The following is a 20,463-nucleotide window of genomic DNA, read 5'->3' on the forward strand; positions in this document are numbered from 1 at the left end:
TGCCGCTCGCTCTGCAGTGCTAAATATTAGTCAGTAGTCCAAAATGAGAACACTGTGTCGGAAATGTGTTACTCTTCAAAAATAAAGATGCTTCTAACAGTTTGACCCCCATCAGATGGTGAAGGGGACTCAGCGTGTTCCTTGAAGAACCGTCAGAAAGGCAGAGTCTCTGGTGGAAAGTCAGAGCTTCTGCGGTGAATGGAGAAGCCACAGATAGCCACCACAGTTGGTCTCCACTATGCGACCTTTGACCTCCAGGAGGTCACGCGCAGCAGACTGAGACCTCCTACAACGTCTGTGTTGAGTGTTTCTGTATGTCTGCATGTGTGTGTGTGTGTGTGTGTGTATGCAGCTCCCATGAAAGAACAGTTGGTCTGAGGGGCAGTCACCAGGGGCCAGGTCACACACTCTGACAGTAACCATCAGTAACATGGCATCATGGAAATAATGTCTCGCACACACACACACACACACACACACACACACACACACACACTCATAAAACTGACAAATTAACGCTTTTCTCATGCTGCTGAGTCACACGCTTTTCTCTGTGTGTTTGTCTCTACCAACATGTGTGTGTGTGTGTGTGTGTGTGTGTATGTGTGTGTGTGTGTGCAGGTTGATCCTCAGAGAGAGCGGTTTGGCGCGGTACCTCCACTCCGCGGTGCTGCTGAGCGGTACGGTCCTGGTTTTCGGGGGAAACACTCACAATGACACGTCGCTAAGCAATGGAGCCAAGTGCTTTTCTGCCGACTTCCTGGCGTATGACATAGGTAAGAACGAGTCTTGAACAGGTCGTAAGTTGCGGCAGATGTAACAAATAGTTTTACGTAGTTCTGCTCATATTGAAACTGTCCTCGAGGACTAATCCCAGTCTCCCTCAGGGCCACAGTTCACCCTGCCATCCTGTCCATGGTCAGGATTCTATCCCTGCAAGCTCATTTCAAAAGGCCGGCGCCTCGTTCTATTAGTTTCGATCTATTACTCTTTCTAGTGTAACAGTAACTATTCTGTTTTACCTTTTTTTTTTTTTTTTTTGCAGTTGTACCTATTCCAGTTTCCCTTGCGCTGCAGTCTTTGTTTGTATTAAGAAGTGAGGAGAGCCGCGCGCCTCCCTTGTTACGCATAGAGTTTCACACCACTTTCTTACGCCCCCATTGTCGGCAACACACAGCGTTAAGAGCTTTCCGCGTAAAAATGTGCGACGGCGTGACATCCCGAGTTTCCTAACAGATGAACCACGCCGTGTTTGATACATGATTAGGTCTTGGTTTCCGTATCCTCAATTATTACATTATCCAACACATTCACTACATTTACCACATTACGCAGTGTATTTTGACAGTAATTGAGGGGGCCGTCACGTTCACCACACACACCCTGCTAAACCAACGCCCTACCCAAGGTGACCCTCAGAGAAAAAGTTTTTTGGTTTCGTCGTTATCAGTCTTTCAGGCTGCTTCCTTATACGCAGAAACACACACGCTACTGATTGCTACCGATTTCCTGGTGTGAATCAGAATTGTGCAGCAGCAGCATTTGATGAAATTCCCTTAATGGTGCATAATGTATGAGAGGGAGAGAGGGAAAGAGAACGAGAGAAACGTAACAGAGACAAAAAAACAGAGACAAGAGACAAAAAAACAAAAAAAAATCGTCAAGGCAGAAGAGTCCATGAGGTAGAAAACAGGAGTGTGTTAGGATGTGTTGGACTGCGGTATAGGTAGAGAGTATGGATGATTAAGGATCCCATCACCGACTACCCGGTCGCACCGTAGACCAGATGGCACGAGGCTGCTTCCACCCCACGACAGGAACAGAGAAATGGAAGGATGAAGGGAGCGCTGGGAGAGGAGAAGAGGGATTACAGCAACTCTTCGTAGGAGAGAAACAACAGGGAGCAGAGAGAGAGCGCGACGGAGAGAAGACGGAAGCAGGGAAAGAAAGACAGATGGATGTATGGGCATGTTGAAAGGTGCTGTATGGTGCAGAGTAAGAAAAAAAAAAGAAAAGAAAAAGATGGCTGACTTCTTTAAAGGGAGGACAACGAGATCCGTAGAGATTGGAAGCAGAAAACATGCCGGTGGCACAGAAGGTGAAGCTGCTGCCATGTCCTTATATCAGTTCATGGACAGTTACAGCTACGGTTATAACTGTTTGTTAAGATGGAAGATGTCCTATGGGTAGAGAGCTAGAGATTCATTGGTCAATTATTACGCAAAAATATATTCCATACCTTCCTTGTTGATTTGATCTCAAATGTGAATATGTGCTGCTTCTGTCTGTTTTTTCAAATTTTTCTTGGGGTTATCTTTGGTGTGGGAAAGTCAGATTTCTGCCACCAACAAGGGTCTCTGGTGTGTATTTGGAATCTATCAGCTCCGCTCACTCGGTGTGTCACAATGATTTCGGGGGAAAAATGTCTTTTTGAGGTGAGAAGGAGCGTGTGAACTGTGAAATGCAGAGAAATGACGTGTATCGCTGCTCTGTTTGATACTGATTGCTGGTTATCGCTGCCAGTTTCGGTGTTCTCTCTTAGACTGAAGGCATTTTGGGTCCGGTTTATCTCGTCTTGGTTCTTTGGTCCCTCGTGCATTGGGTCTCCTTTCTTTGAAAATTACGTCTGGCGGGTTCGAGCAGGTTTCCCATGGGTCTGGTCAGACTAAAAAAACCAGGCTTATGAAGTTGTCACCTCGGGCCCTTGTGATTTTCACTGTTTTCTGTCATCTCTGTCAAAATCGTAGCTACACCTGCGGCAGACAAACAGACCTGGGCGGCTGCGGCTTAGGAGGTAGAGCAGGTTGTCCACTAAACACACCGTCGCCCGTTTGATTCCCTTCTGCCACTGGACTCTGAGCATGTGCGAGGCTAATGGTAGAGCACTTTGGATAAAAGTGCTATGGAGACGAAACCATTTGCTGTTTAACTTGACCGCCAGTTTGACAACAAATCTTAACTCGAGAGCCACCGATGGGCTTTTTCCGGACCTTTCAGTCATGATCAAAGTTGCATACTGGTGGTCAAGTGGTCAAGTGAATGGACTCTGCTGAGGGCGGCCTTGACATGTGGTTAAAAGCTGCAGAAAAAGCAGGACCTGGAGTCGCAGGTTTTGGTTTAAAAAAAGATAATCAATATTTCTGGCGTTGTCTCCCCTTTTTCTTTCATCTGTCTCCTCACTCTCTGCTGTAACTTATATATAAAGGGTAAAATACCAGGCAGGCTATTGGTGAGATGAAAAAAAAAAAAAAAAAGAAGCAGGTGAAATAAGAGAGCAAAGCACTGAGGAAGGAGAGAGGGATATGCACAGAGCGGGAGAGAAATAAAGAGTAAATGAAGGAGGGATTTAGGGAGAGAAAAGAAAGCACCGAGGACGGTGAAAGAGAATTACCTAAACACAATAAAGGTAGGCCAGCATAGAGCAGATAATAAGCTTGTGAATAAAAGGCAAATTCAAAGGTAATAAACGATAAAGCATTTGTTTACAGAGCATCGCACTTTTAATGAAGTTGGAAACAACGTAGCGTTGAATGCTGTGTTTTTTTGGCCGATCGACACTCGCCATAACCGTGCGTCTTTACACGTCCCTCTACTCTGTGCAAACGCACCCCCCTGTCTTTATCATCATTTATTCATTGCCGCGCGCATCTGCAGATCTGCCCAACTTTGTTGTCCGCCAGCCAGCTCTCTCGCTTACTGCGGAGACAGAGGGGGGGAAGGAGGGAGGGTCGTGGTGATGGTTGAAAGAGAAAAAACAGAGGGAAACTGGATGGAGAGAGGGAAAAATGAAAAGGGGGCTACGTGTGAGCCAATGAACGGTGCTCCTGCATATTTGGAAAAAGACCTGTATACATTCTGCATGCTCATTTTCACACCGTTAACTCATTTTCCAAAACATTTTCCAATCCGACGTCATTTGCCAATGTCTACCACCCTCCATACCACAGCCCGCTGTCATTTTTGCTCTAGGTTCTTTGTGCAGATTAAACAAATGAGAGCGTATTGGTTAGTGAGCCTTAGGGGTGCTGGTAGGTGGATTTTGTGACCGTTGGACGGGGCCGGGCTAGCTAGCTGTTTCCTCACTGTGTCCACCCTCGTGCTATGATGCTGTGCTAGCTGATTTCTTACTTGAGAATAAAGGCACGCAACTAGCCTCCTGGGGATTCATGAGATAACACGTCTGACGGGAGGTTCCAGGTTAAACTTAGACTACATTCAACACGCCGACTCTGTGGAATCGCCTCCGTCTCTGCGGCAGCCATGTCCCCGCCGCAGCGCCGCCGATCTGTGCTGAGGATTAGTTGCGGAGGACTCTGTCTCACAGTCTTTCCTGTTCGTTGAGGAGGTTCAGCAGCGTCTTACTATCATTATAACCAGACCAGTCTGCAGTTAGTCAGTTAGTCTTTCTATTTCTTTTCTCACCATGGTGCCACTAAACAGTCTCCTGTAACCCAGAGAGGGATTATGGGGAATTAAACTCATCTGCCGGGCCGGTGTGGTGACTGTTTAACACGCCAAGGGTTGTGATGAGCTCAAGAGAGGTTTTAAACCTGAGCCAACCCGAGAAGTGTCTCCCAGCTCTGCTTTCCTTTTTCCTGTTTTCTCCCTTCCATTTTGCCACAGTCCTTCCTCCATGGCTGGACCAACTTCAACCATTTTAACCGTGTTCTCTTGCTTCTTTGACTTTTACCTTTTTTTTTTTTTTGCCAACACTGAAAAAGGAAATGTAAGAAGGTCATTATCTGATTCAGTAATATTTTGTCTTATCCGGTATGAAGAGTTTTTTCCTGCAAAACTTTTATTAGAATAAGAAAGTTGTTGTAAGGCAAGTGTCGTTCATTTGTGCTGATTTTTAAGATATTCCCGTGTTTTCAGGTAGATCAGACAAGAAACACGTTTCAGATCGGATCACATGGCTGTCAAACATACATCCCAAACATCTGCTGGGAGGAAACTGGATGCTTTAGCTTATTTTTAAAACCAGACCAGATTTGGTAAGACGGAAAACAACACTGCAGATATACTTTTTGTCTTTTGCTATTGCCTCATTAAGTCATCGAGCCTCATTGTAGACTGCTATTAGTCACTTTTGCTTACCCTATCATCGTTGTTTGATACTTTGATAGTTTGGTAATGGTTAATTTTCAACTACTTTCCGGGGAATTTTATGAGCAATTTGCGATTGTAACTTCATAACTATTATCATTTCCTGGAGCAGGCTCTGTAATTTGGTACTAATTAAAAGGGAAATTGCTCACTTGGTACGGTTGCAGCTGTATGGCTATTATATTTGAGTTTTGGGGAAATTATCTAGTAGTTAGGTAGAAAATCGAATAGACTTGTTTGGTGGACTTTCCTGTGTAAGCAGTCATTAATATCCGGACTGCAAAAATTCTAAATAGCTATGACACAAATGTTGAGAGTTCTTAAACTGACAGGGACCCACTCGGTAGCCCAAGCAGACATTGGGCTGTGACATAAGTCCGTTCCTCGCAGTTTCATACTTACCCGTCTCGTTCAATTGTAACTTTTTTTTGTTGAACCCTACGTTTCCCTAAATTCTTCGTTGGAATCTCTATTTAAAAATTACAGATACAAGTACTTACCACCAGTGGCAGCTGTGCACTTTTTATACATTTCTCACAGCCTAATTCTACCAAATTACATAGCACTTTCCAGCAAATGAACAGTTTTTTTTCTAGGAAATTATATGGAGAAGTTTTAGAAAATCAGTCAGTGAGTAAGGTAGGCACTATTTCAATCCTTTAGATCATACGACAGCTTGCTTGTTGCGTGGGATTCTCTGCTGATCGTCCGTCTTTTCTACTTGCGTCATGCTTTCTTTTCCACGTGTTGTAGATCTCCTCTCCTGTCTCGTCTCCTCTCCTCTCCTGTCTCGTCTCCTCTCCTGTCTCCTCCGCCCTCCCGTGTCTCTCCGGGAGATAATTAATTAGTTCCACCTGTGGAAGTCACTTCTCTCCATCCCTTGTTTCTTCTTCATTTGCTCCTCCGTTCCTCCCTGCCTCCACGCTCGCTGCGAGCAGAGGGGTTTTGAGCTCTAATTTGTTTTTGTTTTGCCGCGCTAACCTTGGAGGGGCGACGCTGTGTTATTAGCTTCTGCTGCTCTTCTGCTGCCACACATTAGATTCAGGTCGACATGGAAGGCACTTTTCATTTGGATTTAATTCTCGCTCCCCCCCGTCAGCTCTCCCTCTCCCTTCGACCCTGCCCCCCTCACACTTCTAATTAGATTTGGGGGGGAAAATGAACTCTGATTAAAATAGCGGCCCTTTCCAACTTGACACACCACAGGCACACACCCACACGCTGCTTGCTCCACACAAACATACACAAACACACACACACACACACACACACACACACACACACACACACACACACACACACGGTCACATGGCACAGCTCACTGAAAGGCCCAGGGCAGGCTGGGAGCTTGTTTGGAAGATGGTGGGAGCTGTGATATATTGGAGGAGCAGACAGTGGCTGCCGTTCAGACGCCTTCCTCCTCCTCCTCCTCCTCCTCCTCCCACCCTTCTTCTTCAAGACCTCCATTAGTGCAGATCAGATCAAACTGTCAATCAGCCCGGCCTTCCCGCCCGCTTCGATCTAGACTCATGATTTCTCTCTCTGTCCCACCATGCATTATTAACACAGCTTTTCTCATATCCTGAGAGGAAATTAAAATCCGTGTTGATGTGTGCGTCCCCATGTATGTGTGTGTGTTGTGGCTGATAAGTATCAGTCGAGCCTGCACTTCTGTGGTGGACAATTTGGCAGCTTCAGTCTCACGGTGGTTGGTCGCCAGTTGGTTGCGAGGTTTTTGGCCGTGGCCGGAGGTCGGAGGTCAGGTGTGGTGGGCTTTTGAAACTTCAGCGCCACAGGGGGACTGACTCGCATCTCAAAATCACAAATCACAGGTTTCCTGTACTTTTAAAAAACAGGAATTTTAACAGTTAAGAAACAGAAACACTGCGGCGCTGCATGACAGAAAGTACAGATGTCCCCAACCTACTAGGCCCCTCGCAAGCTTTATACCTGATCTATCAAAGTAAAACTCATTTTCTTTTCCTTTTACAGCAGGAGATTGTCATCATCATCATCCAGGGCGTGTAACACTGTCACCAGACCAAATGATACGTTCGGATGGTTCTCTAGAACATTATTAACTGTTTCATACAACATTTTATGACGTCCGGCGCCAACACAAGATTTCTTTCTGCCATATCTGATTGTGACAATGGTAATGGTTGGTTAAATGGTTAAGGTTAGGCGACTGATGACAGAGAGGGCTTGTCAGCAGCGGTCAGTGGTGAGAAATCCCTTTATTTACATAAGAAGAAAAGATGACGAAACGTTACGTCAGTGTCACAACTGTGCAGTAAATATCCAGAAACACGGGTTGTCCCCTTCAGGGTAAGTGGGACTTCACCTGCAGCAGAAAGGTAATCTGATATTTACGTAACCACCAATCAGCATCTAAACTAGAAACTAGAAATTCGTTCACTATAACTAAGGTTAGCACTGTCTACTATCAATGTGTGTGTTATTTAATGTTAATACACATTCAAATAATAAATAGACACTATATAATCAAATAGTTATGACAGTATCTTAGATGCCTTTAAAAAGATGATAAACAGTTAAGTTGCCGAGCTTCCACAGCCAAAATCCCTGGGAATGGTTTTGAGGAAAAGAACTCGGTTGTGTGACTTGTCGGCACTAAGCCAGAAGTGAAAAGTAGTTAAACTTTTAGCACCACATATGGACGTAGTTGTCGGCTAGCGGTGCACGCCTGAAGCCCCTGCTGACTGGTGCTTAGCAAGGCAGAGGAGCCAATGCGATACAGGGCCTTACCGCTTATATTAAAAGTACAGCTGGCAGAACATCTGTGTCCGTGCAAGATCTGGAAGTAGATTCAGCAGGAGTACCGCAGATTCAAATCCCCAGACTGGCTTGTCAGAAAGTTTACCGTTAATTTATACAACTCCATTACCAGTCAGAACGTTGATATTGGACAAGTCTGCGCAACGGCAAAGATTGATCGTCCGGGCTGCTGTGCCTCGTCCGCTTCTGGCCGTATGACGCGTCTGGTGCGCGCTACAGGTGACACTTGTCAGCGGTCAAATGACGCTTCCGGCGTTGGCACCGATTGTCATTTCTGGGGCTACTGGGCTGGATCTACGCTATTAACACGACAAGTCCAACCTAACAAACCCGGTTAAAGGAAGAGTTCGACATACTGAGTGTACGCCTTTGCTGAGAGAGTGAGAAGTCAGCACACTAAATGTGAAGCAACAGTATAGCCAGCAGCCCGTTAGCCTAGCTTGAGATTTGGATCCGAAGCAGGGGGGAAACGGCTACCCACTTTCTTTCTACAGTGAAAAAATAAGCTTATCAGCAGCTAAAAAGGTTTCCAATTAACACGCTGTCCCCTTTGTTTAAAGCAAACAAAATGTCAAAATATCAAACTATTCCGTAAAGATTTAAAATAACAACAATAACAGCAAAGGAGACATGTTTCCTCCTTAAGCTTATGGTTAGGGCGGCTGGTAGTTTATGGTCCACCCATCCAACTGAACCACAGCCTGAGAAACTGAACTGAAGGAATAAACACCCGTGTTCATACGGTTTCCACCACCTGCAGTATTACCGGGCTTCAGTTCAGTGTCAGTCTAGTTTGGCGTGTTAATACGACTGACCTCTAACCCCTGCTAGTGATGAACTCATTGCTCTCGGTGCTGATTAGAACGACCCCTCTCCCTCCCGGTCCCCTCGCCGTGTCCTCTGCCCCATCCCTCGCCCTTAAACAAGGTCCCCCAATTAGCACACCGCTTAACGAGGTCGTTAGCAACCTGGCGTCCCAGAGTCCCCAACCCTACCGGCTCTCCGTTTACGTTCAGGGAAGGCTCGTCTGGCTAAATGGGACGTTTAAACATACATACACACACACACACACACACAGACAGACAGACAGACAGACAGACAGACACACACACACACACACACACACACACAGTGTTTTGATATTAATATAATGGAAGCACGTAGAGGTCGTTAAAAGATCAAAGAGTTGTAAAATCCAAACCGTAAAATACACAAAGCTGATAGCTCCAATGATAACTAGTGGGGGAGAGAGAGACAGAGAGAGAGAGAGGGAAAGAGGGAGAGAGAGGGGGAGACAGAGAGAGACAGAGAGAGAGAGAGAGAGAGAGAGAGAGAGAGAGAGAGACAGAGAGAGAGAGAGAGAGAGAGAGAGAGAGAGAGGGAGAGAGAGAGAGAGAGAGAGAGAGAGAGAGAGAGGGAAAGAGAGAGAGAGAGAGAGAGAGGGAGAGATTCATGATGAAATTTTATGAAGTCATCTCCGCGGTTATCTTCCCTATCTAAGGATAATGAGTTCTCATTCCTTGTGATGAAATTAGGGGAGTGGGTTGAACTGTGGATCACCCTCCAGTGCTCATTCGTCTCACATGCAACAACAACTTAGGCACCCCGTATTCCAAAAGTGGAAAAAAAAAAGGAGAGAAAACTTGTAAAACGATGAGTCTCATAAGTCTACTCTGACTGACAGTTGCACGTCAAAATATGATGAAAATAATAATCACACACTGTGTGTGTATTGTTGGTCAGGGGCTGTTTTTCACGGTTTAGGGCAGGGGCATAAAGCAGTGGTCTTCCTAGCTTTCCGTTGAACCACTGCACAGAGGGACTCACCTGAGTCCCGTCCAGCGTCTTTGGGACGAACCGGAACGCCGGCCGTGAGCCAGACCTCGTCGCCCGGCACCACTGTTGGACCATCAGTAATTCTCTGCTGGCAGTCCCGTGCTGACTGGGTGTCCGCTTACATTTGGCCATATCTGTTAAACTTTTGCTCCATTCCCAAGGGTAATTACTTGAGGAGGAAACACGGTTTTATCACTTTTTTTTTTACCTGAATTCACAATAGCGATGGAGATTCTGACAGCTTTCATTTTTATTAAAGCGTAAGTGATTCATAGATGTCTGAATGACTGATGTACAGCAGTTGCTCAAGCTCCAAAATAAAAAATAAAAAAAAAGGTGGTTTTGCTCTAAAATTAAATGTCAGGACACAGCAAATATAGTTCTGATCAAAAGTTGAATCAGCAATATTCTGCCTATAACAGACTGCTAACCGTAGAACCAGAAACCAACTAACCGTTAAACGCAGCCAAAACAGAACACAATTATTTTTAGATTTCCTGCTTTGATTTCTGTGGTCAGCTGCAATACAATACAGTGGGGGACCTGCAGTAGTGGACTGACCCCTGCTTGGTCTGTTAGTTCCCTATGATTTAACACCTAGAAGTACATTATCCTTTACTGAATAAGTCGGTGGTGGATAAAAGCGCGGCCAGAGAAGCCGCCTACGATCCTCTTTTAATCGGGTTCTTAACGCCTCAACCTTTTGCGATTTCTCATTTCAGGCCCAGACACACAGACACACACACACACACACTCACAAACACAGAGAGCTAAAGTGCTGTATTTAGAAGTGTGCCTATGCGGTTGTGTTTGTCCCCAGCTTGTGATGAGTGGACCGTCCTCCCCAGGCCAGGGCTGCACCGGGACGTCACCCGCTTTGGACACTCTGCTGTGGTTAGCAACGGGTGAGTTCCTTCCCTCCATACTAGCCACACTTCACCTGGGAAATACTATTTTTGAAAACACTTCAAGCTGTCCTCCAGAGAACATCTACGTACACCAGCGTCTCGGAATGTGCTTGAGGTGTATCGCCTTGCTTAAAGACACCTCGGCGGTGTACTTTCTGAGGCTCAAATCTGGGTAAAACTGCTAAATAATCTGTTAAACTACTCAATTCTATTTATGCAAATTATTCCTTGGTACATTTTTGCATTTTCTTGATGTCCTCCCGCAATGTCCTCTAAGTTTTGGAAGCACAGAGAGTCCTTTCCTTTCCCAGTTGTAGGTAGTTTATGGATTGATCTCTTGATCTCAATGTTATATTTAGTTTTAATTTACACTTCTCTCCTCACTTCCCCCTCTGCTGGCGTCTCAGAAGCTTTCTGTTCAGAAACCGGGGCTGTGCCTCTCCCACTTCATCTCTTGTCTGAATGTGGATGTTTCGTCTGCTTCACACTCTCAGTAATTTAATTTACACCCTCTATGTATAGATGCAGTGTATATATACACAATGTATTTCTGTTTATTCCCCCCAGAGCTCCGTTTATACCTTTACCATTTTCGAATCCGCATCTCTGTGTTTCATACAGAAAAAAACTGGTCACGCCAGTTCTTCCAACCTGGTGCTGTGGTTTCTAAAAGAATGTGGTTTTTAGATCTCTGTATTGGATCCTGACAAGTCACTCAGGCTGCTACCTGGAAAGAAAAAAGCCTGCGTAGAACTTTTAAAACAGAAAAAAACCCCAAAAAAGCGAAAGGCGGAAAACAGCTGTTGTGGACGCACCTGGCATTCCTCAGCCAGTGTTCTCCTGTGCTGTTTTGTTTTTCTCAACCTCCTACAAAAACTGTAAATAACTTCCGCAGTGTAGTCTGATAAAAGACTGTTTTTCTCACACCTCACCAGTGAACAGGACATTTTTTTAACGTAGGTAAAACACCAAAAAAAGCATAATTGAACAAAAATGCGAGTGACATGTTATTAATATCCTCCCGAAAATATTATTTGTAAATAATCCTATAGAACCTTAAATATTTTTTATTTCATGTACACTCACTGGATCTTATTTTGAAGGCAGGAGACTATATTTAGAGATATGCATAGACTGCAAGCAAAGCTCCTTATTGCTCCGAGCTGGGGAAGAAAGCAATAAGCCAAATGTTAATGTCTGGGATAACAATAGGGCGCATTTTATGGGACTGGAAAAAAAATAAGATGGACTGTAAGAGGTAAACTAAGTGCCTATGGAGAAATCAGGGAACCGGTCAATCTTTGTTCACCGCTGCAGTGACCGCAAGATATATTACGCTTATAGGGGATGAAATGGCTCTGTTATGTATTTGGTTTTCATTTTCCTTACTGTTCTTTCAAGTTTTTTGGTTATGTTTCATGAAAGTCAGTGTTGCTGACAATCCTTTTCATACATATTATGTGGGTTTGTGTAAGAACAGAGAGAAGTAGGAGGAAAGTGAGAGGGAATGGGTTTGGTTTTGGGTTGATTTTTTTTGTTTGTTTTTTTTTTGTGGGGTTTTCTTTTGCCACATTCTGAAACTATAATATTTCTATGCTCTTCAAAAATATCGATGGGAAAAAGGCCGTGCCTGTTTGTTGGGAGAACTGCTGATACAAAGGAAAAGAAAACGTGAACGGCAGCACGTCGTCAAACTTAAGAAGTTTGGAAGGCGTCGATCATGCTGCGGAGAAACTTAGTGCTGAACTCAGAAATAGTTGTCTGACCCTTTAACACCAAATAGTCAGCTTTTAGCACAAGAATGTCAGCTTGGAACGTCAACCAGAGCTCAGGTTTATTTTTGAAAGGTTCTCCGGTTTTTTGCTTTTTTTGAACATTTCTTCAATGGACTTCATCTCTGTAGGCATTTCTGTCTCTATAAAACTCGTGCAATCTTGCCTTTACCTTTACTACAGAATGTCGCTTTCTCCCACAGGCCCTTGTGATTCTGTATAATCCTCTTTGTATCTTCTTCAGCTCCATGTACGTCTTCGGAGGTTTCTCGGGCCTCCTTCTGAACGATGTCCTGGCCTACACCCCTCCATTCTGTATGGCCTTTTCTAACCCGGCTCTGTGTGCTGCTGCCGGGCCAGGCCTCCGCTGCCATTGGGTCAAGAGTAGATGTGTCCCCTGGGAGCCAAAACTACCTGACCACAACCCGCCTGCTCCGTTTTGCCCTGCACGACCTGGTGCGTTACACTGGGGTCCTGTCTGCCCAGCTGATTCTTTGCCGTTTATCCGTGTTTGTTGCTTTCTTTCTTTCTCCTTAAATATTCTCACTGTCGTGTCAACACACAATCACAGAGGAGTGTTGCTCCCAAAAGACCTATTTTTCATGAGAATTATAATTGTTCTCAAGTATTTGGCTTCTGATGTTAGTTTGCATAACATAATTATGGGAACAGAAGGTCAATGCTGCAACAATTACCTCATTTTAAAGTAATTAGGATTGGTCCAAACCCTCCTCCTCCTCCTCCCCCTCATCTGTTTCTGCCAGATGTAGATGCAGTAGCTTTTCCAGGTATTTTGCTTCAGGCAGCTCACTGCAGGTTTAAATTGAAAGTAATTATCATAATGGTTGTTCTGTCAGTTTTAAATAGAACAATATTACACAGGAATTGACCGCCTGAAAGGATCATCCCAATGGTTTTGCATGTGTAAGCCTATTTATTAGAAATTATTTAAACTGTACATCACACGTGAGACTCTTTAATGTACTATTCCCAGCATCCATTGGGTTACATTCATTACCATATAATATTAAATTCAGTTGGCATTTACTTGAATCTTGCTTGGGTTGTGTAACACATCACTATATGATTAATTTCAGGTATATTATCAGTATGACATGACAGAGGGAAGACCTTTCAAATCAATCTGCAGTTAAACTGCCCCCATCGCACAAAAATTAGGCAACTAACCCCGTTTGAAGAATCTGGCAGTCGATTTTTGTTCTTTGTGGAAATGAATGGAAACCAACGGATGACTGGAGAAATACATTTAAAAGTCTAAAACTGTACAAAAATGGTCGGTAAATGTTTGCAAAAAGTGTTTAGAAACGTAAAATGTTTAAAAAAATGCAGGCCCGGTTCTTTAAATATCTATCAAAAGCACGATGGATGTCACGACAGATGAACATGTCCCAGGTTACTGTACAGCCTGTGCTCTAATCTCGCATGTATGTTTATCCTACCATTGGCACCGTGACAGGTATAAATGGCCAGAGTGAAATAAAGCAGCATGACAGAACTTTCCTGTAAATACCTGTTAATCACATCCAATCCCTTCCAGTCCATCCATTACACTTTATAAAAGCACTGCAGCTTGCACATGGCCACCATATGAGTCCGTACTTCAGTCTCCAGACATATACCAGATATTTTGAGCCGGTTGGGCATTTCAGTGTTTTTTCATAATATTCGCCATGACTTCTCCGACTCCTTCGCTGATTTGGAAATTGAAACACCTTTATAATTATAACACGACTATAATTGGTGGCGGTCGACCGGTGCTCTTCTAGTTACGACTGAATTGCCAGCGCATGAACGCATACAGGGTTTTAAGAACAGCACCTTCCTGAAAGGTAGTATAGATGTAGGAATAAAAGATTTGAGTTGTCGAAGAGGCTTCCACTACATGACTACAGCAAAAATATCGTCTGATCTGCTAAATTGTATACGTATTTGTGTGTTCATGGTCGCGTGTGTGCCGTGCCCTCTTCCAGACAGCACAGACGAGCAGTGTTTCCGCTTCTCAGACTGTGCAAGCTGCACCGCCAACACCTGGGGCTGTCAGTGGTGCGAGGACAGGAAGTGTATCTCTGCATCCAGCAACTGCACTGTGGTGAGTCTTCACTGGGCATCGGCAAGTGTTCCACGGAACACACGACACACGGACAGTGCCTTTCCCCACCGGAGGCTAGGTTCTGAGGTTCTGCTGCCAGATGAAAGGTCATAAGGTCACTTGAAATCAAAAGGGTTCCCCACTCTCTGGGAGGCATGAATGCACTCTGTAAATTAAACTGCATTGTACCTATTACATTGTGTAAGCTGACATTTTGGGGCAGAAGTTGCAATAGGGGAGAGCTAACGGAGAACAGAAAGGGTACGCCGCACGAGGTGACATTCTGAGCTGACGGTGGCGAGAGGGAGGTTCGGAGTGTCGTCAGGATCCTCAGGAAGGACTGGTGACCAAAGGAAAAAAAACACATTACATGCTGTTGACTCGTGGAAAGGCTTGAAGCAATCAGTTTCTCAGCAATCCCCCCTTTTGAATGATCTCACACATACTCTTTTGTCTGATGTCCTCCGGTACAAACAACCGAAACTCATCATCTGGGTTTCTAATCTTTTATCCTTTCAGGCATGTTGAAAAATTTTAATTTAAAAGATAACATATTTGATAACTCAAGGTGTGCATAGTTTATATAAAGAACCTTTGCTGGCGCAGTTCTTGCATTTTTGTTCATTTTCTTTTCTCTGTCTCTTTCTCTATTTTTACTCCCAACCCTGCTTTCTCTGCCTTTCTTTGAATGTGTGTCTGCACGCTGCTGTCGTGTGTGTTTGGCTGGATTTGAATATGAATCTGTGAATGAATCTGTGTGGGCGCGTGCGTGCGTCTGTTTGTGTAGCTGACTCTGGAGCTAGCCCAGCAGCATGGCGGCGCTCTGTCTCTGTCTCACCCTCCATCCATGTTGTCTGAACATCAGCTGAGCTTGTGGAAGCACGGGGCCAGAAGGAGGGGACATGTGTGTATTATTTGACGCTTGACACTTCTTGTTAGGCTGCGGGTCAGCTTGCATCAGGTTGAGGTCAGAAGTCAGCGCAGACCCTTGGGTAATATGGAAATTGGGGTGAATCTAAATCCAAAATTTACATTTCAGTCATGTCCTTTACTTTTCTGTAGCAACCTTTTCTTGACTTAAATTGGAAGAGACGCTAGAAAGAAAAAGCTACGCTGTTAAGATACTTCAACCTAACCTTCATTAAGTGACACAGAAAAATAACTTCACCAATCAAAAGCTTTCAAGTGTAAAGTAAATGATAAAATCATTGAGACCTTATGAAAGGATGTTAGAATCTTAATTGTAGAAAATGCAAAAAATAAGTACAGTGTGAAAGTAGCTAAAAAGTTAAATGTTAAATTACATTTAATTACAATTAATCAAAACACGGAGAAGTCTTTGAATAATCTTTATCCAGCTCTGCGTGAAAAAGAGTAGTTAGTAGTAGTAGTGAGAGTAGTTAGGCCATGGTTCATCTCCTGAACCATGTCCTAACTACTCTCCAATTTTCATTAACATCAGTCATTTTTGACTTCCTGGTAAAGAGACAATGAATAGGCCTTGTATTCAAACAAAGGAATAACAAAAATGATAAAATAAGATCATATGCTCACACTAAAACAAAAAGCAGTGGTCAAGAACCTGGTATGTAGCCAGTCAGATTAGCCTTTGAAAAACATATTGGTAATTTGGTTCTTTTTCCCATGAATTTAAGGGATTTCATCTAAAGATGCCACTTTTTTTTTTTCTTCAGGATTTGTCTGTATGGTTTTTGTTTTTTCTGAAGCCTAAACCGAGCAACGATTGACACATTTTTGACACGTTATGGTCAATTCACTTTGGCAGGAAGAACCAGCGTGAATATCCTGTTTCTTCTGAAGCCTTAGAGATAAAGTCGATAAAGTTGCTGAGGAAGTAAGAGCGATGCGCAAAGCACATACAGTAAACACAACTTCAATTAAAATTCCATCCCAATTTCTATGTCCCTCATATTGATTTCTCTTTTCATTCTGCATGTTCTACTTGGCTGTTTAATTTGCTCAACAATCACACGTTACTCATCTTGGGCTTTATGTTGCACATTGTATTGATTTCTCCAAGTTTACTGCATCAGCAGTAGAAGAAGACACTGATGATGAATTTGAACTGGACTGATATTGTTTCCTCTGTGTGTGTGTGTGTGTGTGTGTGTGTCTGCCTTTGAAGTCGGTGAGAGACTCGTCCAGGTGTAAGAGCAGGGAGGAGCAGGAGTGTTTCAGACTGGCCAACTGCAGGAGCTGCTCTCTCAACGTCAACTGTCAGTGGGAGCAGCAGCAGCAGGAGTGTCAAGCGCCGCCCGGTGAGGAGACACGCACGCGTGCACGCAAACAGAGACAGACAGCTCGGTCCAACAAACGTGCGGACGTTCAGACAACTACAAAGATCTGCCATTTTACTCAGGGTGTCACTGCAGAAGACAGCGGATCCTGTGTTTTTTGTTTTCTTTTAATTTTGTTGTTTTTTTCACGATATTTCTTTAGGACACGGCTCCAGTTAAACTCGTGAAACTAATTTGATTCTAAGAGAAAACTTCGTTTATAAGCTGCTTCCTGAGGCAGGCTGTGGCATTATGCAGGAAAAGTGAAAACACCTTGAGGATCTACACAGAGATACTTACATAAACAGTTTCACAAATGCATGCATGCATAAATTGTAGTTTCATAAGAGCTGTGTGGATCTTTTCGATTATGCGTGACACTGGAGTGAATGCTGTCGATTGATACATTATTAAGACCCTGGCAGCGTCGCCTTCACAGTCTTTCTGACGATCGTCATCTCTGAAGTGATTATAGTTATTTTTCAAAGCTGCTGAAGGAATCCCGTCTTCACTTGAGCATACAGTACAGTACAACACACACACACACACACACACACACACTGCACACTTAGCTTCAGAGCATTTGCATGTTCCCGCACTGGCTGGCTGCATATTTTTACAGGTCTTCACAAATAAACACCCTCATACATCCATGCAGGCATGTACGCATGCAGGATTAGCATACATTCATGAACACGCACTTCAGAAACATGCTCTCCACCCAGCTACAAAGAGACCTGGGCCAATTAGAAGTGTTTACCGGATGCCCTGAGTACAGATCCTCGGCTGACTAACAAAATGGAGTCCACAAAGTCCCCCATGCTCTGCTCTGCTGAGAGCATTTAGCTAGAGCTAGCTCTCAATTTGACTTAGGTGCTACCGTGACTCGGGGCAAAGGAAGTGCACGTGCCGTATGAATGCACAAACAAAGCTTTTTCACGGCGTGCCTCTGAGGGCTAGCTAGCCGGTTCAGCCTCGAACTCAGAGTTTGCAGTCGCTTTAAGCAGAGGAGTGTCCTGTGTTTGCTCCCTTTCTTCTGTCCACATCAAAGCCCCGTAGCCTGGCACATACAGTATGTTATCCCCCTCAGTTTGTTGTGAACTGCCTCTGAGTTAAGGTGAGGACAACTGGATTGTGGATGATAGAAAACGCGGTTATTTGTAACCTATATGTCTAAAAAAAACCCAACATTTAGCCCAGCTTGAGCCAAGTCTGCGCTGTGCTAAATCCTATCACGGTGTTATCACTGTACGCCGTGGTCATCAGATGAGTTCAGATTAAGCCTCAGACCTGCTGTCTGACTCACTGTCTGCTTTGTAGCTGTAATGGAAATGGACAACTTTCTTATTTGGGGATACGCAGGGCTGCTCCCAAGTGCTGCCATGAGCCTTGCGTGCTGTATTCTCTTTGCAGACGTGCAGACTGCGCGCTGGTGTACTGTCCAAATACTGCGGACATCCGTACGCGTTACAACCAGTTGTGAAACAGCTTGAAGTTGTAGATCTTTGATATTTCTGCCAAGCACTGACAATATTGACGTACTATTCTCTGCTTGTGCAGCTTTTTTCGGACTTTCCCTTTACACTGGCTCACAACGAGGCACTTCTTTCCCTGCTGTTTATTGCCTTGCATACAGCGTAGCTCCTAGCTTGGCACTAAAATGTGCTTTCAATAAATCTTGTTTATGCTCAAGAACTGGGAAGCTAGAGACAGCAATGATCGGTTTTCCCTCTGATTGACGTATTGGAGAGGAGTAAAAAAAACAAAAAACACTGTGCTATTGTTTTCTGTGTAAATCATAATGAGTACCACTGGTTGCGTCTACTATGCATTAGAGTTCGTTTGTATTAAGCTGAGACTTTCTCAGAGTCTCTGAGCCTTCGAGTTTCGACGGGCCGTGTCGTGTGTTGTGGTTCAGCTCAAAATGACTGGCATCCTGTCTCTTCCCTAGTCTTTGTATGTGTGAGCGGGAAGACTCGTGCCATTTGGGACGGGGCCTTTAAGTGAATCACTGGCTACACCAATGAAACTAATGTCTTTGTGGGTTTCTGGGTCCGTTTTTGTGATAAGGCAAGAGACAAAGCTTCTGTATTTTCTGTGATTTTATGTGAAGGTACATTTGCAGTAACAGTGTGTAGCTAAAATGAACTGGGTTAGTGGAAACTAGCTCCACCTCCACTGCACCTGTGGCCTTTTCTTTGGACACTATGTTATGACTAATTATTCTAAATGGCCTGACGTGTTTATCTCTGCTTTTACACAGAGACCGTAACCTAATCTATCTATTTATTTTCGCAGTCCTCTCTTTTTTCCCCCTTCATCTATCTTTCTTCGCTCGTTTTGGTCGATCATTGCCCATTTCTATTGCTCGGGGGGAAAAAAAAACGAAGAAACTAAAGAAAGCAGGTTTTTTTTTTCTGTTTTTTTTCTGTAACATTAAAAGGTTTGCGATGGAAGCCATTATGGGCCTGTGAATGTAATCAGTCCTGGAGTCCAAAATAAACACCGGTGCTCAGTGGAGGCAGAATGACTTTTTCTTCCCTTTCATCCTGGCAAATTGAACGGCCTCTCAACTAATATAGTGTCCCACAAGACGCTACCAAGTGACCCTGATAATAACAATGAGTGCGTGTATGCGTTTTTATGGGTGAGTTGTCCGCCAGTCTTGCTCAGCCTCTGTTAATAGAACCCTCCATCATTACAGTTAATCACTTTCCCTTATCCCATGTGTAACATACTTCTGACTGCTGGGAATTCTCTTTGTCACCGATGATTTAGGTCAATACAAAGCACGAATGTGGTCTTTGATCTGCATCAGCCTCTAAATGCAGTCTAAAAAGATTATGTACAAACCACATGAACAAGAAATATTTCTCTTAAGCCTGTTCAATTGTCAGCACAGTTTACTTTGCAGGCCATCGAGTCCACATTAAATTCCGTTGTCATTCCCCTCCTGTCCACCAGTTGCCCTCAGTGATTTTTCCCTCTCTGCCAGTCACCTGACTCTCCACCTACCTGCCCACCTGCTCCTCATTATTCTCAGTCTACATATACCAGCCCTCAAGCTGCCAGCACTTTTCTGCCAGTTTGCCAGTTTGCCCTTTGCTGGTTTTTGACAACTTATTGCGTCCCTGCCTTCTTGGATATGTTGGCTGGCTCTGCCCGCCTACCTGTTGACTCATGGAGCCTGGTTTACCTCCACCAAGTAAAGATTGTTTTATTCCATCCTGCAGTCTGCTTAATTTAGTTTCTGACTCCTATTGCTCGAGTTACATTATATAAGGGTAAACTTTTTGTCTTGATGCATGTTCACATACTAAACACTAACATGCTAAGTGTGGGCATGTTAGCATGATAACATGATGAGCATTATAAGCCAAACATGAGCAGGGTAAAGGCACATTAAAATACTGATGTTTAGCTTTTGATGAAGTAAAACTAAAGGCATATTAACATGCTAATATTAGTATTGTACTGTAGTATTCTGAGGGTAGCTGTGCTTTGGGTTTAATGTTACTCTTATCATGCTAATTAGCTGTCAGTTACCCCAAAATATGTTGCAGCATATGTTTTCTGGTGGATTACGAGATTGCCACCCGTATTCACTTGTGTTTTTTTAGGTGATCCGATGACTA

General features: G+C 44.0%; 1 protein-coding gene across 1 annotated transcript in view; it reads left to right on the top strand.

Moving 5' to 3' along the window:
• atrnl1a (attractin-like 1a) overlaps positions 1–20,463 on the top strand; it is a 242,246-nt gene that overhangs the window by 50,482 nt on the left and 171,301 nt on the right. The window contains exons 10-15 of the mRNA XM_040139682.1: positions 622–776; positions 10,562–10,646; positions 12,666–12,877; positions 14,413–14,531; positions 15,319–15,435; positions 16,678–16,810. Coding sequence (XP_039995616.1) covers positions 622–776; positions 10,562–10,646; positions 12,666–12,877; positions 14,413–14,531; positions 15,319–15,435; positions 16,678–16,810 — 821 coding nt within the window. The remainder of the gene's footprint in view (positions 1–621; positions 777–10,561; positions 10,647–12,665; positions 12,878–14,412; positions 14,532–15,318; positions 15,436–16,677; positions 16,811–20,463) is intronic.

This window comes from Xiphias gladius, chromosome 11 (assembly GCF_016859285.1).
Source record: "Xiphias gladius isolate SHS-SW01 ecotype Sanya breed wild chromosome 11, ASM1685928v1, whole genome shotgun sequence".
NCBI classification, from domain to species: domain Eukaryota; kingdom Metazoa; phylum Chordata; class Actinopteri; order Istiophoriformes; family Xiphiidae; genus Xiphias; species Xiphias gladius.